Below are 22,101 nucleotides of genomic sequence, written 5' to 3' on the forward strand. Positions count from 1 at the left end.
GGGATGACCTACGACTCGCCCCACTCCCAGGAGACAGGCTCCCGGGGAAACCGACTCCCAACTGCCCATCCGTCGACACGAGGTCACAGGGGGAACCGGATGAACCGCAAACACCCTCCGCTGGGAGGAATAGCGAACTACCCGACGTACAAACCCCGTGCCGACCGCAGCCTCAACAAGAAAACCTGGGGCAATTCAGCATCACAGATGTCTCAGCAGAGGAATCTGAGCCCGAAGCTGATGGCATGCCGCCCACCCTACCAGTCGTGACTGAGCCGGAGGAGCTAGACCCAGAAACACTGGAGTCGCCCACTCGCGGTGCCTGGGGCCACCTTGCACCCCTAGAAGGAGCCACCTTCACAATGTATGTGAGCGATCCGGATGAAGAACCACCCATCGGACCACACAGACAGTCACCGCACCCCCCCTTCGTGGAGGACTATGCAGGAGACCGGCCCACAACACCCGGACCAAGAGGCCAAAACCCGAGCTGCCCATGGGCCGGTGGCAAAACAGGGAGTCCCCAGTGCTATCAGGCAGCTGAAACCAACAATACAGACATGTCACCAGGTATCCCTGAGCGGGAGAGGGTGCCCTACCGTTCATTGTCAGTCCAAATCGGCCTGGAGAGAGAGACAATGGCATCACTGGACCCACAGATGGGCCCTTCGGTAGGAAGCCCAGCGCAGGAAAGGAGTCCATGCCATCTGCAACAAACGCGGGGGCAACCCGAATATGGGGTAACCACCGTAAAGACCAATGACAGCCCAAAACCTCTGGGGAGTCGGGCAGGAGACGGTCGACCTGACCACCTCCGCCGAGTACGACGGCCACCCAGGTACCTGGAGGCATACCACATGGGAAACATCCCAAGGGCCCTCGTCTGGAGACGCCGCCCCCAGGTACACCACGAGGGACTCAGGGGGAAGCAGAGCGCAGACCCTACCAGCGGCAGCTCTCACAGGTACCTCCCACCTGGACCTGCTGCCAGCAGGGAGGGTGCAAACACGCCGCGGGGGCCAGAGCGAGGGGTAAGACCGGTCTTCTCCAGGGGGGGGGCATTTGACATCGTACCTCCGTGGGCAGTAAAGCCCGGTCCCCACCCCGCCAGCACCAGCCCCCGCTGGCGAAATGCACCCTCACACCCCTCCTCCGCGCAGTCACCATCACTAGTCAGTCTTCGCCCGCGCGCGACCAAGGACGGAAGTGTAACTCTGTGAGACTCCGCGAGACGTGAGACCGCGAGACGTGAGACGCGAATAGTGAGATATGTGAGTGTTTTCCGGACGCGAACTCCACACCGCCGGCGAGCCTAGTGAGCTGCACAGGGGCTGACGACCCACACCCATCGTGGCCTAGCTGCAAGCTAGCCTGGCGCCCATCCGGACCGAACAGTATACCAGCCGACTTCCCTACTAGGCTCACCCGCTAACGCAGCCTCCGTTACCGGGACGACGGCAGTTGGTTATATTTTTCCAAACGTTGTCTCGTAATTATTGACTACCTATTTATGAACATCAACAAATAATTTTAATATTACTTTTTTTTTGTTATTTGTAAAATAATTTCTTTGATTTGATGGAGATAACTTAAGATTGGGGAATGTATTTGTTTAAGAAATACACTTATTTTATATCTGTAATAATTAAAATAAACAGCTCTTTGATAAACAGTGGTTTTTAAAACCTAATTACAGATTTAACTTAACAAATAATACTTTTAAGTACATTTCTATGAAAGTTTACCTTTGCAGTTACCATGATGTAACTTATGGGAAATGTATGCAGATTTTAGTTTCATGGTTGCTATAACCCAAAATCATAGTCTACAGAAAAATTTACATATTTGTATATCAAATTTCCTGTTGACAATATGTGCATAAATTTTATGGCCATGAAAATCACCCAATTTGCACCAATTACTCCCAAACAACTGCTTCAAAAGGTAGAAAATCTTGGTATAGTTTGAAACAACCCAGATGCAACCCTTCCCCATGCAATACAGTAAGAAATAATTTGTTATGAATTTTATGTCATATTTCAGGTTAGATGTGAAGTTTTTCTTTTTAGAATTTATTGTGAACAAAATTCTCCGGGTTTATTGTTTTTATTTTTAAAATTCATAAGTTTACTTTTCTAGTTTTTTTTGCGGTCTTCTTTGTGTGGGAAGGCATGCTGACGTAATTCTCCTTTGTTTTTTCCACGACCAAGGCTTTGTTTCACACGCTAGGCGTTTGTCACTGTCACGGGAGTGTGTGTGTGTGTGAGAGAGAAAATTGCCGCGTCGTGGGAACAGAGGTAAGCATTTCGTGGAAGTTCTGTTGCTATGCGCCGTGATTGGCTGAAAATTACGTCAGCGAGCCCAGAACACTACCCACACAAAGGGAAGGAAGTAGTGATGGGAGCAGTGACAAATTTTGTTCCTGTGACAGGCAGTGACCAGTGACATTAAAGTCACAGGGTCAAGTCACCGTGACATTGTCACTGTTAGTGACCTTGTTGCTTATTTGTAAACCCGGAGTTTTACAAAATCCTGCATAGATCCCCCGGAAAGTATAAAATAACCTAGTTGCAATATGTTGTCGCAGTCGCTATTGTAATATTCTCAGAGACTTGTCATTTTCACAGTTCGTACTAAGAAATCTAGTTAACTTGTGACAGTTACGTGTGAATGGTTGATATTTATTTTTAATTTTTACGGCAATCAATAGTATAGATGTAAATAACTCTGCTTTATAAGTGAGAACTGATATTTCGTAAATGGATCAAACGAGTGCTGTGAGAAAAAAACTTAGTCCCATGTGGATGTTTTTCTCTGTTGTAAATAATGAAAAATCAATTGCAAAATGTGACTTGTGTAAGCATGAACTTTCTTTTAAAACGACAACCAGCAATTTGAAAAAACACATGTCTAGACGACATCCTTCGATTGATTGCAACAAAGATCCGAAACCGTCTAAAAGACCTGCAATAAATGTGCCAAATAAAAAAAATCTTTATTTTATTAAATAGGAGGATGGGCGAACGAGCATAATATTTTCTGGAGGCGTAATACTTTTGCGGTATTAATTGTGTACAGATTTGTAACACCTAAATTTGCACTGTATATATGTAACTTCAATTGTGGTAACATTAAAGCATGCACAGTGGTCCAATCTCTTATTTAAACACATAATTTTATATTTCAAGTATTCAAGGAAATCTCTCTGGCTTTATTAGATCAAAGCTTCCAGTCTCATCAAAAAAAAAAAGATAGACGAAAATTTACTAAAACTTTTTACGCTGGATTTCCAACCATTTTCAATTGTGGAAGACAAGAGCTTCAGAGATTTTGTTAGAGAGTTAAATCCCTCATACAGTTCGCCTGACAGGCACACCATTTCTCATACTATGATATCCACACAGTACAAGATGGGTCATTCTCAAGATAAGGGACAATTTACCTGACCACATAAAACAAAAATGAAAATGGTTTTTTTTTCTTTGTATGATATTTTTTACTTATCAAAAATAAAAAGTTAGTCATCACCCAATTAGCAGCAGTAATCAACTATCAATATTTATCATTTTACGTCGGGTAATACAAGTGTGCTTGGCACAGAGTTGAAGCTCAATGGCACGGAGTTGAAGCTCAATGGCACGGAGTTGAAGCTCAATGGCACGGAGTTGAAGCTCAATGGCACGGAGTTGAAGCTCAATGGCACGGAGTTGAAGCTCAATGGCACGGAGTTGAAGCTCAATGGCACGGAGTCAGTGGCGGATTCATAGGGGGGACCCAGGGGGCGCGCGCCCCCCCTTGACCAGGGCAGCTCAGCACCAAGCATGGTTCTTGGCAAGGGGAGGGCGTGCACCCAGCCGCCAATGTTATACAATACACATTCATACACTTACCTTTAACGACTTCATGTCTTGGAAACAGTTTGAATAAAGTTTTATTAAGCTTTGCATGTGACTTGATTTGTTTTACACCAATAGCTCCTCAAGATGTCTTTTAGCGGCAGGATGAATACGTGTGTCAAATTTACGTGTGCATACGGATTGAAGACAAATGGAAAACTCCTCACAGTAATTTATCTGTGGCATGCGAGACACCGATATTTCCTTTCAGAAACCGCATCTGCTTACGCAGGGAGAATGTAGACGCCTCTTCCCTTCTTCCTTCCCACCCTCCTTTATTTTCCTTTCTCCACTCCACTTGAGCGGCGACGGTGACAGCCGTTATCTTCGCTGCAATTCGGATATCGATCATGAATCGGACAGTTTTATTCGCGATTAAAACAAAAACAGTTGCCGACCTGCACATGGTTTCACCTCCCCTTCCACGCACTACGCCGCCGCCCACGTATCTATCTACACACAATTTATTCGTCACCTCAGTCGAGTAGTTGTACTTGCATAGGTACTACCTGTGATGATGCGAATGTTAGCATGTTCGAGAAAAGTTGCGAACATTCTTTCTAGTGATTTCGATACGTCATGCTGTCTGGCATATGTTCGAGGAAATTCACGAACATTCTACTGATAATTGTACCGAGAACTCTCGATACGTAGTGGTATAAAAACGGGTTGTTTGCCAAGTAGGAACAGGAAGTTAAGTTATAATCCGAAGCCGATGTGCTAAGACTTATGAGTGAATCGTTCATCGTTCATCGTTCTAGTGGTTGCAAGTGTGAAGATTATTCAAGACAAGAGTGATCAGTATCAAGTATTTCAAGTAGTGATTCAGTACAATAATGTTAATTAATATATACTAATTTCTCAGTAATAATATAATAGTGCCAATCCACAATCTACAACCAAACTCTGACAGTTATTTATTCAGAATTTAGTTTAAATAAATATTTCATACAGTCCGCATATACTCATAATGAAAGTAAAGTTCTAGAGAATATTTGAAATGGATCGTTTTATAATAAGGAAACGAAAAGTGGAAATATCTGAAGATCCCGGTCATGTTTTAGCAACAAAAAAACCACCAGAAGACCCAGATATACAGGCAGAATCCAGCACTTCGTTAAAACCTCTGCAACAGAGTTCATCGAATATTGGTACTGATTCCTGTAACCCCATGGATATTGGAAATTACATAGATATATTATCGTTGGGAAAACTTAGTGATGATATAATATACATGCTTCTAACAGCTCCAAGGAAACCTGAGAAAGGTTGTATCTTTCTTACTTCTGAGCACCACAAGAGAGGACGGGTTGAACGCAGACAGGTGCACGATAATCATTTTGAACAGTATCCTTGGCTGGTTTTTTCACAAGTTAAAAAAGGACTTTTTTGCATTAACTGTTCAATTTTTGTCAATAATAAAATGTTCGGAGGAAAGAAGGCCAGCATCGCTAAGAAACTTGAGACTGAACCTCTTACAAAGTTTGCCAAACTTACTGGAAAAGATGGTGACTTTGAAACTCATTCTCATTCTCATCTCATGTACCACATTGAAGCATCAACAGATGCAAAAAAATTTTTTAACGACACAAGACAACCGCGAACTTGAGGTCATAAATCAATTGTCAACACAGAGAATGGAAAGTATTAAAGAAAACAGAACCCGTCTTGTACCTATAATAAAAACAATAATATTTCATGGAAGGCAAAATATTCCTCTGCGGGGACATAGAGATGATGGGAGACTATTAGAAAACGAAACAAATGATCGTGAAAATATAGTGAGTAATGAGGGAAACTTTAGAGCTCTTCTAAGATTTAGAATCGATGCTGGAGACTTGCAACTAAAACAGCACCTCGAGACCACTAAAGCGAACGCCACTTACATAAGTAAAACAACGTGTAAAAAACTTATTACATGCTGTGAAACAGTGATGTTATCAAGAATAATGGAGGAAATTAAAGAATTTCGTTAGTACAGCATCATCTTCGATGAGACTACGGACAAAGCGCACATCGCCCAACTGAGTTTAGCTGCAAGATATGTCAATGGTGTTGGCCAATTACACTAAAGATTTTTGGGTTTTGTTGACATCCATAAAGACAATGATTTTAGTAGCAACACAGATAATGAACCTGAAGAGTGCAGCATTACTGGTGAGATATTGGGTACTACGATTCTAAGGAGAATGGAAAGCCTTTCTCTGTCACTGGAGAACTGTGTGGGTATAGGCTGTGATGGTTGCTCAGTTAATATGTCAGAATTGAAAGGAGCTGTTACTACAATAAAAAGAAAGCTATCAACGCACAAGTAGCACCGTGTCGTAGTCACCAGCTCAACCTCGCTCTCTCTCGCAGTTGCAGAGTTACAAGTGTGAGAAACGCACTTGGTACTATTGAAGAAGTAGTAGCGTTCTTCACAGCGTCTAGCAAGCGATTCGCAACATTGAAGAGTCACCTAAAACACTCGGTGCAGTCAAACGAGATGGGTTGAGCGTCATGATGCTGTTATTCAATTCGCAGCTGATCTCGGACCAGTATAGTATGTAAAGTTCTTAAAGAAATACATAATTGGAGGGACAGAACAACTGCAACCAAAGCCAATATTCTCCTTCGAGCTCTCTCTAATTGCGAGTTTATTATCACACTATTTTCACTGAGTGAGATTATGAGCATAACATATCCAGTCAGCAAAATCTTGCAAGACCCTAGTTTGGACGATGCGTTGGCAAAAGTAAAATTAGATTCGACGCTCAAGGTTTACGACGATATGAGAGCTAATGCTGATAGCCACTTTGCTCGTATTGTTCAGGAAGCGAAGACAGTTATGGAAGAGTTGGATGTGGAGATAAGTGTTCCTCGTCTTACAGGCAGGCAAAGCCACAGGGCAAACTGCGATCACAATGACGATGCTATCACATATTGGAAAAGAACTGTTTTTATTCCAACACTGGACCATGTTACTGCTGACATGAGAGAACGTTTTGCTGAAGAAATATTTATCATTTTCAATTCAACATACTTTTGCCCTCTCAACTACTAAAACATGATGGTAATGATCTGGCAAATAAACTTAAACAGTGCTTAACTGAAATCTCGTCATTCGAAGAATTACCCTTCGTGATTGAAAAGAGACTAATGGCAGAGATTCTTCATTACAAGAAAACCAGCATAAACGCCCTTGATGATCTTAATTCTGTTCTGCAAGCGTTAGCTGTTTGTCCCAGATGTGACTATCCTACTTTGCACACACTGTACAAAATATTTGCTTGTCTACCGATATATATTGCTACAGTAGAGAGAAGTTTTTCAACATTGCAGCGTACAAAGACATGGCTGAGGTCGACAATGAGAGAGGATAGACTTAATGGCTTAGCTCTGTTGAACACTCACCTTGATGTTGATTGTCCTATTGATGATGTAATTAACCAATTTGCCAGGAAGAATAGGCGCATGGAATTCATCGTTTAAAGAAGAGAATACGAATTATGTATTGTTTGGTATCTTCATACCAACATAATCTGCCTTGTACTACGTCTATATATCACACCATTTGAATAAAGTTTTCTAAGCTTTGCATGTGAATTGATTTGTTTTACACCCATAGTTCAAGATGTATTTTAGCACCGCCCCCAACCCCCCTGAGATTTGATCTGTAATCATCCCTGTATTTGGCTAATGTAGGTAATTAATTCTGTGAGATGAACAGATACTTTTTGTATTGCCAATTTCATTAACTCTACAGTAATACCTAAGATGTATACAGTAGATCACTTTGTATGTCAGCCTTCTTATACAGTATACATCTTGCACTCCGGAAGTTATTTCTTTTTCGATTCATGCTTGAAGGCTGCCATGGGTTGTTGATAGACTCTGGTTTTCCATTTCTTTATCGACATTGTTTGCAATGGTTTAGTTTTCTTATTGCATATTAATTGATTGATTATTCAGTACCAAATACAAATCCTACATGTATGTTTTAACAATTTTAAAAATAAATACTTTTGATAGTTAGATATGTAATCTAATATTTTCCACGAAAACTGCATTAACGTAGCTCCTTCCTGCCTACAGATTTTTAATAAACCTTTCAATATGCGAATGTGTACATGTAAGGTAACTCAACATAATGTAGAGGAGATGGTTGGAGGGAAGGTATCACAAGGTAAATTACGACTAAGCAAGCTTATTAATGTAATCTGTATGTTGCCCAATTGCGGATACATGCGCCTTCCCCCCCTAAACATGTTATACAATGCACATTCGAACACGTTCATACACTTACACTGAACAACTTCATTAGTATAAATAAAAACTTAATATTTTTCTCGAAATATATCCATTGATATAAATATAACGTATAGTTGATCATACACAAAATATTGAAAATAAATACTCTAAAACACTCTTCATTCTTAGGGAAAGAGAAATATTATATTCCAGAATCTTTAGTTTTTCTGTAGTGATTTTGACATTTGTATACTGCACAATTGGCCATTTTAACTACATATAGCACACAATTATGCACCAACAACAGCAAATATTCGGACGAGACGTAAATGAAATGGATAGAGCTTGGAAAAAGATCTCTGGCTGCATGCAAGCAACCAAGGTGACGTAACAAGGGAGTGTGTGGAAGAGGTAGACCTGCGCCCCCCCCCCCCCCCCCCTTCAGATTATTCTGTATCCGCCACTGCACGGAGTTGAAGCTCAATGGCACGGAGTTGAAGCTCAATGGCACGGAGTTGAAATCACCGTATATTTACTTCAGATTACTGAAAATATACCATTATATATTAGGTTAAATCAAAATTTGGTACCATTTTAAAAATATAATCATTTACCCTGTAGGGCCTACTTATAAACAGCTTAAAAATTTTAACTGGTTCAACAGTTTCAGTTCTGGTACTTCAAGGACTTTTTAAATGTCACATAACTTACACTGTGAAAGTTAACTAAACATTAGTAAATCATTAATTTCAAAACATTTAAGAATGACACATTAGTCTTCAACACAATAGCAATGAAAGTAATAACAAAAACAACCTATATTCACAAATTGTGTATCAATGTTTTTAAAGACATAGTTTTGCCTTCGATTTAGTTCTGGTGAATCAAGCACTTGTCTAATGTCAGAACCATCAACCAGTGCAGTGTCATCTTTCTCTGGAAAATAGAATGTCCCATCAGTTTTGATTCGCAAAAATTTCACGCACAAAACTATGCTGTAAGCATCCCTGTCAGCAACTGTCACTGGTTACCTGAGTACTAGGAAATAACTGAGCAACACCTTCCAGGGCTTGATTCCTTACTTTGAATTAATCTGCCAAATTTTCATGATGGTTTCTCTCACATAGTATAAGTTACGATACAGCCAGTAGGCCTATATTAGGTTGCTTTGATTTATCAGCACCCTGTTTGTTTCACTTCAACAAGGCATTTCTAGCTTGTGTATTTTAGGGCATGTTCTGATATTGTAAAGTTATAACAAAAAATTAACAAGAATGACTGGTTAATTACCTACTTGATCTATCAACTGTCAAGTGTTGGGGAAGATTCATAATGCCACATCACAGTGAGATGAACAAGCTATCATGATTTTCAAAATGTGTATGACATGTGATGTTTCAGCTGCTTTAAGCACCTCAAACATTCTTTTTTTTTTTTCAGGACTGCTTGTTCTATGCCTTGTGGAAGATAACTTCTGGTGGCAGTTGCTGGACTGGTCAACAGTCAACGTCTAATCATCAAGAATTATATTTATAATATTTTGGGAGTCACCAACTGTAAAAGTGTAAAATTGATGTTACTGAAGGGATAGAGATTCAATTTTAATAACACTTATCATCATGTAACTACTCCAATTGCCAAGGAATGGCCACTTAGATAAAATATGCTAAAATAAACTTTTTCAGTTACTCACCAACTTTCTAAAGTAATTCTTAAAATCTGAAATGTTTATTAGAACTATCTTGCCAGTTCGACAAACTGGCAATTCCCCATGTGGGGTTTTAAATGGGTTGTTTGTAACTTGAGTCGAGAATGGAATTCCGGAAAATACTGCATAAGCCTGCAAAAAACAACAAACTTTTACTACACATTTAAAAAGTATACATTATACCTTATACACGTGTATTTCTCATTTTTGGAGAAAATATTATCAGTTTACTAACCTAAGTAACTACATATAAAAATTTTGCTTAATGTTAATAAAGTTTAGGTAAATTACTATAACTTTTAGAAAATAAATATATAAATTTTATGCATAGTTTACTATTTATCAATTTTCAAATCATCCAAAATGTCCCTTCCGTGGATGTGTTCACACTGTCTTTGCCAAAAAAAATTGTTTTATCTGTCAGAATAAATGTGTAACAAAATCCTGCTAATATTAAATAAAATATTTACTAAAATACAAAAACATATGATTCTAAAACAACTAGTAGATTCTTCACCTGTTAACATAAAGTTTTTGATTATTTTTTTCTCCCTTCCATAGATATGTTGCACCAATTGTAGTTATTAAAATGTGTATGTTTCCAAACAAAATTTGGCATAGACAAAGATTGATCCGTCATATTTTGACACAGATGACAGTAACTGCCGACAGTGTAACATCTAGAAGAGACCATAAAAAGTTTTTCTACTCTCACAACTCGTCAAGCACAAATTACATTTATAAGTTCTTCTGCTAGAAGCTTTCAACATTGCAAATTCTCTAGGAAAAGGTCTTGGTCAAAACCAATAAGGGTCCGGTGTTTGGGCAGCACTAACTAAGTACACCCAGTGCCATACAAATTTACCAATTATAAAAATTTATGTGATTTTTAAAGGTTGTGGGAAATGATCATGAACCCAGCACTCAAGAGAACGGTGGTCCATGACCTACGGGAGCTGCCACTGATTATGGATCAAGTACTGAGGAGAACATTGGCCATGGAGCTTCAGGAGCTTCAACTGATCACGGATCCAGCACTGAGGAAAACAGTGGTCAAAGAGCTTCAGCAAATTCAACTGATCACAGATCCAGCACTGAGGTGGATGGTGGTCATGGAGCTTCAGAGCTGCAGCTGATAACGGATCCAGCATTGAGGTGGATGGTGGTCATGGAGCTTCAGAGCTGCAGCTGATAACGGATCCAGCATTGAGGTGGATGGTCGTCATGGAGCTTCAGAGCTGCAGCTGATAACGGATCCAGCATTGAGGTGGATGGTCGTCATGGAGCTTCAGAGCTGCAGCTGATAACGGATCCAGCATTGAGGTGGATGGTGGTCATGGAGCTTCAGAGCTGCAGCTGATAACGGATCCAGCATTGAGGTGGATGGTGGTCATGGAGCTTCAGAGCTGCAGCTGATAACGGATCCAGCATTGAGGTGGATGGTGGTCATGGAGCTTCAGAGCTGCAGCTGATAACGGATCCAGCATTGAGGTGGATGGTGGTCATGGAGCTTCAGAGCTGCAGCTGATAACGGATCCAGCATTGAGGTGGATGGTCGTCATGGAGCTTCAGAACTGCAGCTGATAACGGATCAAGCATTGAGGTGGATGGTGGTCATGGAGCTTCATAGCTGCAGCTGATAACGGATCCAGCATTGAGGTGGATGGTGGTCATGGAGCTTCAGAACTGCAGCTGATAACGGATCCAGCATTGAGGTGGATGGTGGTCATGGAGCTTCAGAGCTGCAGCTGATAACGGATCCAGCATTGAGGTGGATGGTGGTCATGGAGCTTCAGAGCTGCAGCTGATAACGGATCCAGCATTGAGGTGGATGGTGGTCATGGAGCTTCAGAGCTGCAGCTGATAACGGATCCAGCATTGAGGTGGATGGTGGTCATGGAGCTTCAGAGCTGCAGCTGATAACGGATCCAGCATTGAGGTGGATGGTCGTCATGGAGCTTCAGAACTGCAGCTGATAACGGATCAAGCATTGAGGTGGATGGTGGTCATGGAGCTTCATAGCTGCAGCTGATAACGGATCCAGCATTGAGGTGGATGGTGGTCATGGAGCTTCAGAACTGCAGCTGATAACGGATCCAGCATTGAGGTGGATGGTGGTCATGGAGCTTCAGAGCTGCAGCTGATAACGGATCCAGCATTGAGGTGGATGGTGGTCATGGAGCTTCAGAACTGCAGCTGATAACCGATCCAGCATTGAGGTGGATGGTGGTCATGGAGCTTCAGAACTGCAGCTGATAACTGATCCAGCATTGAGGTGGATGGTCGTCATGGAGCTTCAGAGCTGCAGCTGATAACGGATCCAGCATTGGGTGGATGGTGGTCATGGAGCTTCAGAGCTGCAGCTGATAACAGATCCAGCATTGAGGTGGATGGTGGTCATGGAGCTTCAGAGCTGCAGCTGATAACGGATCCAGCATTGAGGTGGATGGTCGTCATGGAGCTTCAGAGCTGCAGCTGATAACGGATCCAGCATTGGGTGGATGGTGGTCATGGAGCTTCAGAGCTGCAGCTGATAACGGATCCAGCATTGGGTGGATGGTGGTCATGGAGCTTCAGAGCTGCAGCTGATAACGGATCCAGCATTGAGGTGGATGGTGGTCATGGAGCTTCAGAGCTGCAGCTGATAACGGATCCAGCATTGAGGTGGATGGTGGTCATGGAGCTTCAGAGCTGCAGCTGATAACGGATCCAGCACCGAGGTGGATGGTGGTCATGGAGCTTCAGAGCTACAGCTGATAACGGATCCAGCACCGAGGTGGATGGTGGTCATGGAGCTTCAGAGCTACAGCTGATAACGGATCCAGCATTGAGGTGGATGGTGGTCATGGAGCTTCAGAGCTGCAGCTGATAACGGATCCAGCATTGAGGTGGATGGTCGTCATGGAGCTTCAGAGCTGCAGCTGATAACGGATCCAGCACTGAGGTGGATGGTGGTCATGGAGCTTCAGAGCTGCAGCTGATAACGGATCCAGCACTGAGGTGGATGGTGGTCATGGAGCTTCAGAGCTGCAGCTGATAACGGATCCAGCACTGAGGTGGATGGTGGTCATGGAGCTTCAGAGCTGCAGCTGATAACGGATCCAGCACCGAGGTGGATGGTGGTCATGGAGCTTCAGAGCTACAGCTGATAACGGATCCAGCATTGAGGTGGATGGTGATCATGGAGCTTCAGAGCTGCAGCTGATAACGGATCCAGCATTGAGGTGGATGGTGGTCATGGAGCTTCAGAGCTGCAGCTGATAACGGATCCAGCATTGAGGTGGATGGTCATCATGGAGCTTCAGAGCTGCAGCTGATAACGGATCCAGCACTGAGGTGGATGGTGGTCATGGAGCTTCAGACAGGGTGGCCACTATATTTGTGATAAAAAATTCCAGGTTTTTTCCAGGTTTTTCCAGGTATTTTCAAGATTTTCCAGGTTTTGCAATATATATACAAAATGACATGTTTTTTGTAATACATGATACAAAGCACACATTTTAAAACACGGAACTGTATAGTACTAAATATAAAACAAAAATGCACAAAATGTGATACATACCCAACTAAAAAAACAGGTGGCAGTTAACTAAATATATATTTGCCACATAACTTTAACCTTTTTTGTGTTTAAAAATTTCTTCGTCTATGAGAGCGGTCTGTTTTAAGGCATCACTCATTATTTTGACTTTTATTGCCCTAAGTTCCCTGAGGTTCTTTTTTTTTTTTTTTGAACCAAATATTTGGTATATTTTGTGCGTATTAAACAGGGCACAACACTGGCCTGCTGGTGGTTGTTTTCATTCAAAACGTGGCTAAAGAACTTGCATGGATCAGGCTGAAAACATCAGGCTATACGTGTAAGTTATAAGGAATCTTATTAGTGTCATGAATTGAGAAATGTTTTTCGAGTAGATACACTCATCGACCTACCGGATGCTCGCCCGCGTCTTGTTTTAACTGTCGCAGCGATGTTTATTTTGACAGCTCAAGCAATTATCTTTTCCCGTGAGTTGATAGAAAAAGGTCGCTTCACACAGCATAAAAAAAGAAGCTACGCCACTTATTCCCCACGCAGGAAACACACTGGCTGCTGTCTGTCATCCCCCGCATTTCCCCCTTCCTTTCTTCTAACATTCCACGTCCCGCCTCTCGCGCGAGCAATAACGAAGCGATGTAGCAGTTGCACCACGCATTGGGTCGTGTTTATGCTTTGCTGGTGACCGCAGGAGGTCCAACATGATTTTATTCGGTATATATGATCTTTCATTGCGTTTTTTTTTAAAATATTTTTTTCTGTTTTTCACATTTTGGTCAAAATTTCCAATTTTTTTACGGTTCCCGAGAATGTACTCGTAAAATCACTGCTTCGTTAAATCCGGTGTTCGTGAAATCGGGGTTCTGGTGTACATAATAATTATATGTTTAGTATTATTATTTTACAAATTTTAAGTGGACATAGCATTACCGACGTTAAAGGTAAGTTAATGCGGAAAGTTTATCGGCCGGCCTCAACACGCTGCGAATATTCATAAAAAAACGTTCAGTGTCGTTAGTTACTGAACATATTTGACAGTTTATTGATAAGCGATGGATTACAAGACGTCGTAGTTTATAACACCGCTAAACCGTTGGAAGCTACTAGTATAAATTAAAGTACTAATAAAACTTTGTTACAGGAAGCGTGGGCTTCATCCTGAGCAGGTTGAGTGGAAACAAAATTCTGTAACTTTTAGGTTTCTCGATTGGTTATTTATAACTCTATTGTAATTCTTAGATTTGGCATGGCTTGTAAATGCTCCCCTACCCATCGTATCGATCTTGAAACTTTTATTGCATATCTTGCATCTCGCACAAGTTCTGTCTTTCGCATCCTCAGTAGCCCATGGAACCTCAAGACTCATAACGACAGGAATACCTAGTAGACATTGCCGCAATAGCTTTCTAACAAACTGCACAGCGTAAGACTAAAACCGCTCAAAGACTATTACTGAACAGAACAAATTAGAACAACACCCCGTGTTGCACGCCGTAGTGCGGTTCATATTCCCCCTCCCCCTCCGCCTCTTAGTGACGTATTGCGTCTATGAGGAAAGAAGAAACATGACACGCATGGGAACACTACAGTCGCTGCCAACATGACACTGTACAGATTTGCCGCGTGATTATCAGACGCCGCGATGTACGTCTTATATAAGTTGTGCGCATTTACACCGCAGCATTTGCCCAGGAAAGAAATAAAATTCCAGACAGTTTCCCGGTTTTACCCGGGCCCTTTCAAATTCCCGACATATTCCCGGTTTTTCCCGTTTTCCCGGTTTGGTGGCCACCCTGTTCAGAGCTGCAACTGATAACGGATCCAGCATTGAGGTGGATGGTCGTCATGGAGCTTCAGAGCTGCAGCTGATAACGGATCCAGCATTGAGGTGGATGGTGGTCATGGAGCTTCAGAGCTGCAGCTGATAACGGATCCAGCATTGAGGTGGATGGTCGTCATGGAGCTTCAGATTTGCAGCTGATAACGGATCCAGCATTGAGGTGGATGGTGGTCATGGAGCTTAAGAAGCTGCAACTGATCACAGTTCCAGCACTGATGAGGATGGTGGGGCAGGACCTTTGGGAGCTGTAACTGATCCTTGACCCAGTGCTCGAGATGAGCAACCTTTGGCATAAATTGAAATCGATGAGTAGATGGTATGTGTCATTATGAAGACATGGTAAGTTTAATTTTGAAATATGATCACACAATATTTTCTTCGATTGTTTTGATCTTCAAAGTTATGTACATTTAAATTATGCATTTCTTTTAGTGGTATTTATTGTTTTTTATTTGAAAAACATATCGTTAAATTTGCGTGTTCATTTCCTATTCTGAGATGATGTTTCTAGGATTTCAATTTTCAATGTGGAGAAATTTACTTATTGATGTGAACTTTGATCTATGGAAGTGATTATTGTATAGAATAGACATGCAAGATTTTTTTTTGCTTTGTAGGATAAGGTTGTGTTTGTGTATGTGTTTGCTGATGTGTGGCTTAATTTATATTTATATTTTAGGCATCTAACAACTGTGTAATAGGTACGGCAGCAAAAATGAGACTGTGAGTGAAGACGAATATCACACCCTTAGGTTTATGCCTCTTTGTACAAGTTTGCTACAAAAAAAGCTAGAGAATGATGCAGAAATAAAGAAAACAAGTGCAGCTTGTTGCTGATATGACACAGAGAGAACACTGGAACCAACGCAAAGCCAGGGTACGTGGAATTTCCTGACACATCCGGGTTTTCAAGGTTTTCCCTGACCATAGAAACCCTGATATTTTACTTCAGTTTAATTCAAAAAATGTTTAAGTCTGCATTTATTAAGCAAATACAGATTACGACAAATGAGAGATATTATATCTCTGTTTCTATAGTTTACAGTTGATAAAATATAATTATTGGGTAAGGTAAGAGTCAATTAAGACTGAGTGGCTGTTGAATTTTTCAGTTTTCTGTAATGTGGAAGTAAAATTAAGGCAATACCTGCCCGTGTTACCTACGCTTAAAGATAAACAAAGATCTTTTGATAATACAATGGTGTTATATTTTGCAAAAAGTGTGACTTCTATGTAATATTTCCAGGGACTGTAAGTAACGCACTACTAGTAACAACGTTATTTGTAACAGTTACTTTTTATGGTAACGATCGTGGTAACGCAATATATTAAGTTTTCAGTAACTGTAACTGTAACTGAATTACATTTTTTCGCCTTAAAGTAACGATAATTGTCGTTACTTATTGCGTTACGTTTTTTAAATGTATTTCTTATCGAACGAACAAAGATTTGTTGATTTTTTCAATCCCAGAACGAAAATCCCGACAAGCATATTATTTGCGATGGTATTGCTTGTACTTGTAAAACTGCTGCGCTCGTATTTTGATTGTCATGTGATGAGGAATAAGAGGAGCCCAGTGGAGGATTCTGGGGAACAAGAGCTACAATGTTTTTTGGAGTGTAGGAATAAGGACTTTTCTTCACTCAATGACTATCCTCAAATCAAAAAACTTTTCATTAAGTTGAACACAGCAATGCCAACAAGTGCTGCAGCTGAAAGGTTGTTCAGCTGTGCAAGTTTAGTTTTACGCCCAAATAGAGGCAATTTAAGCTATTCAAATTTTGAGAAGCAACTGCTACTCAAGATCAATAAGCAGTGGTTAAAAAAGTGGCGAGTTGATATCAGTGTTATTATTTTGTAGTGTGAACTAATTACTCAATGTAATTTAAGACCAAATTAAAATTATTCAGTTTAAATAAACATATATCTTTACTAAACACAATATGTTTTATTAGCTTTTAATTATAACAATATTACGTATCACATTATTAGTTTTTCACAAAGTAACTGTTAAAGTAACTTACAGTTACTTTTCTCAGAACTGTAACTGTAACGTTTATTTTCAGCAGTGTAACTTGTAGTTGTAACAGGGTTACATTTCCAATGGAGTATTTGTAACTGTAACTGAGTTACTTTTTAAAAGTAACTTTCCGGTCCCTGAATATTTTATTTCCATGGATTGCAATAATGTAGAGAATGTCACTTACATGGAGAAAATGTTTTTCTTCAAAACCTTATACAGTCGATGCGGGTGACTTTGTCCTGTGAGGATGACTTCATGCAATTGCGCATTTTAACAAATAATATTTCATAACTATTAAACCAAAGAAAAATTATCCTTCTTCACGATAGTTAAAATTTGCACAGTTGGTGCTGCAATATGATAACATTGCATACTACTCTGCATCATACATGTGTTTTCAAAATGGCTGCTATGCATGATAGTCAACATTTTCATTGGTTTTGTTAGTGTTGTGAAGTGCTATATAAAAACATAAAAGACTTACGATTTTAAAACTGGCCTCAATGATATTCTCACCACCAGGTATGTAGTTAGACATTTCCAGAATGTTTTATCAAACTGTTTCTTCAAAATATTTTGTTTTGAGGTTATGCTTCAGTAAGGGTGACTATGTACCACATGGTACAAAGTCGCCCACACAGGTACAAATCCACCCTTGCATAAATAATTGGGTTTAATATTTATTTTTGTGTATGTAGGTAGAATAACGAGTAGGTAATTGAGGGAATATGTTGTTAATAACAAATGTTAGATACGAGTAGCCATCTTGAGTTTTTAAATTATTCTTAAATGCTAAGGGGAAACACTGGCACCCATCTTGTAAATTGCATTGTATATTTATTAAACCATACTTTTGTCATGTTACTAACGACACTTAACATCACAGTGTGTCTTTGCCCCATAAATTGGCCTATTATATACTAAATTTATTATGAAATATGTACATAATCAGTTCGTTAACACGGGCCCATGAAAGTCTGGTTTCGAAGACCCAACTTTACAAGCACAGGTTTCAGTGAATGTGATGCAAATAATTTTTAATGTAAAAATATTGTTTGCATGGTACATTTAAGTACAGCAGCTTTAATCTGTTTTCAGATATATGAATCCACAAAATGCCCAATAAATATGTGCCACACCCTGACTCAAGGGCTTAACTCTTTAACTGTGACATTCGACTAAAGTCGAATGTATAAAATATTGCTAACTTGCGACATACGACTTTTGTCGAATAAGGTGATATCTCTATATGTGGCATGTTTTTGTGAAGTTATTGTTTTCTCTTTGGTGCTGTAATCTTCAGAATCGATATCTCGATGCTGTGAGGTTTTTTTTTTTTGCCGCGGAAACCAATATTTATTTTACGTAACCCATTCATCTATGGTGTTTATTTTGCTTGTAATCAACAATGACATCGGGACGAAAAAGAGGTTTGACGCAAAGTGAATGTTATGATATTTTATTTGCGGATTCAGATTCCGAGTTTGAGTGTTGTGTTTCTGAAGATGAAAAGGAAGAAAACGTGCATAATAATATTACAAAAAACGAGTTTGAACATTCCAGTGATAACGACAGTGACGCGAGTGGTAGTGACGGCTTTTCACAACAGCATTCAGAAAATACCGAAAACACAAAACCTGTAAGTAGTAATGACTGGATAACCATGGACTCTGAAAATATGTATGTTTGCCTTAACTGGTGTCAAAAATCACCATTACATGCATCACTAAAAACATTAAACCTCAAACGATACAGCAGTAGATTGTTTCTACAAATTTTTTCCAAAGCCTATATTTAGTTGGGTATCTGACCAAACCAACTTGTATGCTTCTCAATTTTATGAGAATATTGAGGCAGATAAAGTATCCCCTCGTTCACGTTATATGCAGTGGAAAGAATGCACTCCTGAGGATATACAGGCAATGACAGCCATTGAAATTGGCATGGGCTTCTGTTGCAAAACATCAATTGAGCAGTATTTTTCTGAAGCGTCTTGGCTGAATTCTACGCCAAATTATGCCAACATTATGTCTCGTGACAGGTACCAAAATCTTAGAACATTTTTACATTTTGCAGACAACAATAAACAGCTACCAAAAAATTACAAGGTATATGATCCTCTATTCAAAATTCGTCCCATCATTGATATTGTGAAAAACACGTACCTGGAAGAATTTGAACCTGGTCGTAGCTTGTCGGTTGACGAATCAATGCTTCGATTCAAAGGGCGTCTCTGGTTCAAGCAGTACACGCCTTCCAAACCCTCCACAAAGTGGGGAGTGAAACTTTGGTCACTGTGCGACAGTGAAACAGGTTTCTTGTTGAGGTTTGATGTGTATGTAGGTAAAAGTGGGCTGCAAGTAAATGCTGATACCAGTTTAAGGTTGGGTGAGCGTGTAGTTAGAAATATTATGTTGGGATTTGAAACATATAGTGTATTGTGAAAATTTCTTTTCAAGCCCATCCCTGTTCCAGTTTCTCCGACAAAATGACATAGGGGCTTGTGGGACAGTTCGCACGAACAGGCGTGGTATGCCAGTAGAGTGTAATCCCAGTATATGTAAATTGAAGAAAGGTGAAAAACCAAAATTTTGGTTGAATAAAGAGGAGGGAATGATTACTTGCACTTGGCAGGATACAGGGTCACTCTTTTGTCTACTGTTCATGACAATGATTTGACTGTAGTGAATGTACGAGCAAAAAATACAGACAATGGGTATAGAACAGTTGCCAAACCAAAGATGGTTTTAGAATATAATAAAAAAAATTAATGGCGTAGATTGTTTTGACCAACTGTCTTCATCATACTCATATTACCACAAAAACAGGAAATGGTATCATGTGCTATAGCACTTCATTGTTGAAGCTGCCTTAGTAAACGGAAAAATTGTGTACAATATGTCACGTGATACAAAAATGTCTGCACTACAGTACAGGAATTGTGTAATTGAGAGTCTTTTGGAAGAATATTGCAGACCACCACCAAGCAAGCACTTCCTGAGTTGTTGCATGAGTTGCTTAAAGCAAATGTCCCAAAAGCATCAGATAATGTACGTGCTGGTTTCAGGAAAACTGGAATTTACCCCACGGATTGTCTGCAGCCCATTGGTAGCCTACAGGAGTTTGGACTAAATGACCTGAATCTTTCTGATTGATGGTGTTGGACAAGCTTTTCAAGAATACATTGAACACATCACTGAGAATTTCACATCCCCAAAGTCTACTTCACGGAAATGACTTCCAGTAGAACCTGGGAAAAGTATTAGCAGTGAGGAGTTGGCACAATATCTGGAAGAATATGCTCTGAAGAAGAAGTCCTCCAAAAGTGTGAAAGGAAAATATTCAAGAATGACATCTGCACCAAGAAAGGCAAGTCGTACTCAGGACAGTTCTAGTTCAGACTCCGAAGCAGGTAACTGTGAACTCATATTTGATGATACACCTGATGACTCTGCTGAAGAGGAGTTTGACAGCTTCACAGAACAGCCATGTTCCAGCAGTTCTATCTAAACTTTGAAAAATAAAACACAATCTTAGTGTGAACTCTACAGTGTAAATGACTTTGTTGTTGTAGACTATGAAGATACATTTTATCCAGGGAGGGTCACTGAGATAAACATGCAAACAAAAGAACTTAAAGTTTTTTGTATGAAAAAGGCAGGGCAAGGATATCTGAAATTGCCTGAAGATCAAGACGAAATCTTTTATGACATTAGTGCAGTGATTGATCGTGTGAACATATCTTGTGTGTGGCAAGTATCAAACAGAGGTATTTTTTCCGTCGAAAACTTAATTTTGAGCCAGAATTGGTCTGTGTAGTGTTAAACTATAAAAAATAGTATAAACTCCTATTCAAGAAATTTTTAGTTTTCACTCAATATTTTAGTATTTAATTTGTTAATATAATTGAAGTCATATTAAACCAAAACAATATTGTGTGTAAAGTTAATATTTAAAGAGGCACAAATTCACCTGCTATACAACTTTTCTCAATATAACACTATTTATGCGACATTTACCAACATGGCACAAAGTCACCCAACACATATAGGTGACTTTGTAACACAACATTAATATTTTTTATTTTTCTAAAACTACACAGAAAATTAAGTTCTACATTGCTAAAGAAAGCACATTGAAAATACTTCCAAATACGTATTTAATAAATAAGTTTTAAATAAATTAGGTCCTAGAAATACATATTAACATGGCTTCAGTGGTACAAAGTGCCAGCATAAACTGTATAAGTTATTAAAGCTCTCTGAGTATTTTTTCCTTAAAGAGCAAGAACAAAACTAATCAAATGCATTATCAATTATATCTGAAAGATGTTTTCACTTTCTAAATTATTTAAAATAAAATAAAAATTAGAATTACCCATATTACCATTAACTTTACACCGATCAACAATGTCATAGTAAACGTTTCTCCACCACTATTGAACATTATTGATATGATAGCAGATCTACGAAGCACCAAGATCTTTTCCTCGCTAGACTTGAAATTAGGTTATTCGCTTGTTCAGATACGTCCCAAAGACCCTCCTAAAACTGCATTTTTGACACCTGGTGGCTGGTGATTCCAGTTTTGTGCAATGCCGTTTGGGCTGCAAGACATACCAACTATGTAACTTCCAAAACATGATGACGTATGTACTAGGGAAACTGTCCGACAGAAAACTGCAGTGATTCATTTGGCTAGCCAACTGGCTATGAGCATTTATCCCAGAGTTTTCTGTCACCCCAACACCACTAACGGAACTGCTGTCGCCTAAATAAACCTTACCAGTGAAATACGGAGTTAGGGGAGTCATTTAAAGAGTTGAAGCAGAGGTCCTAACAATGCCACCTGTTGGCCAGACTAGA

The 22,101-nt window shown here is 39.9% G+C and overlaps 1 protein-coding gene across 6 annotated transcripts in view; it reads right to left on the reverse strand.

The window, feature by feature from the left end:
- LOC134531562 (metaxin-1) overlaps positions 1-22,101 on the reverse strand; it is a 298,930-nt gene that overhangs the window by 250,930 nt on the left and 25,899 nt on the right. For 4 of the 6 annotated variants that reach the window (XM_063367261.1, XM_063367264.1, XM_063367263.1 and 1 more), the window contains one exon: positions 9,820-9,966. The exons of the other annotated variants lie outside the window; for them this stretch is intronic. In XM_063367261.1, coding sequence (XP_063223331.1) covers positions 9,820-9,966 — 147 coding nt within the window. The remainder of the gene's footprint in view (positions 1-9,819; positions 9,967-22,101) is intronic. 6 annotated transcript variants of the gene reach the window in all.

This window comes from Bacillus rossius, chromosome 5 (assembly GCF_032445375.1).
Source record: "Bacillus rossius redtenbacheri isolate Brsri chromosome 5, Brsri_v3, whole genome shotgun sequence".
NCBI lineage: Eukaryota > Metazoa > Arthropoda > Insecta > Phasmatodea > Bacillidae > Bacillus > Bacillus rossius.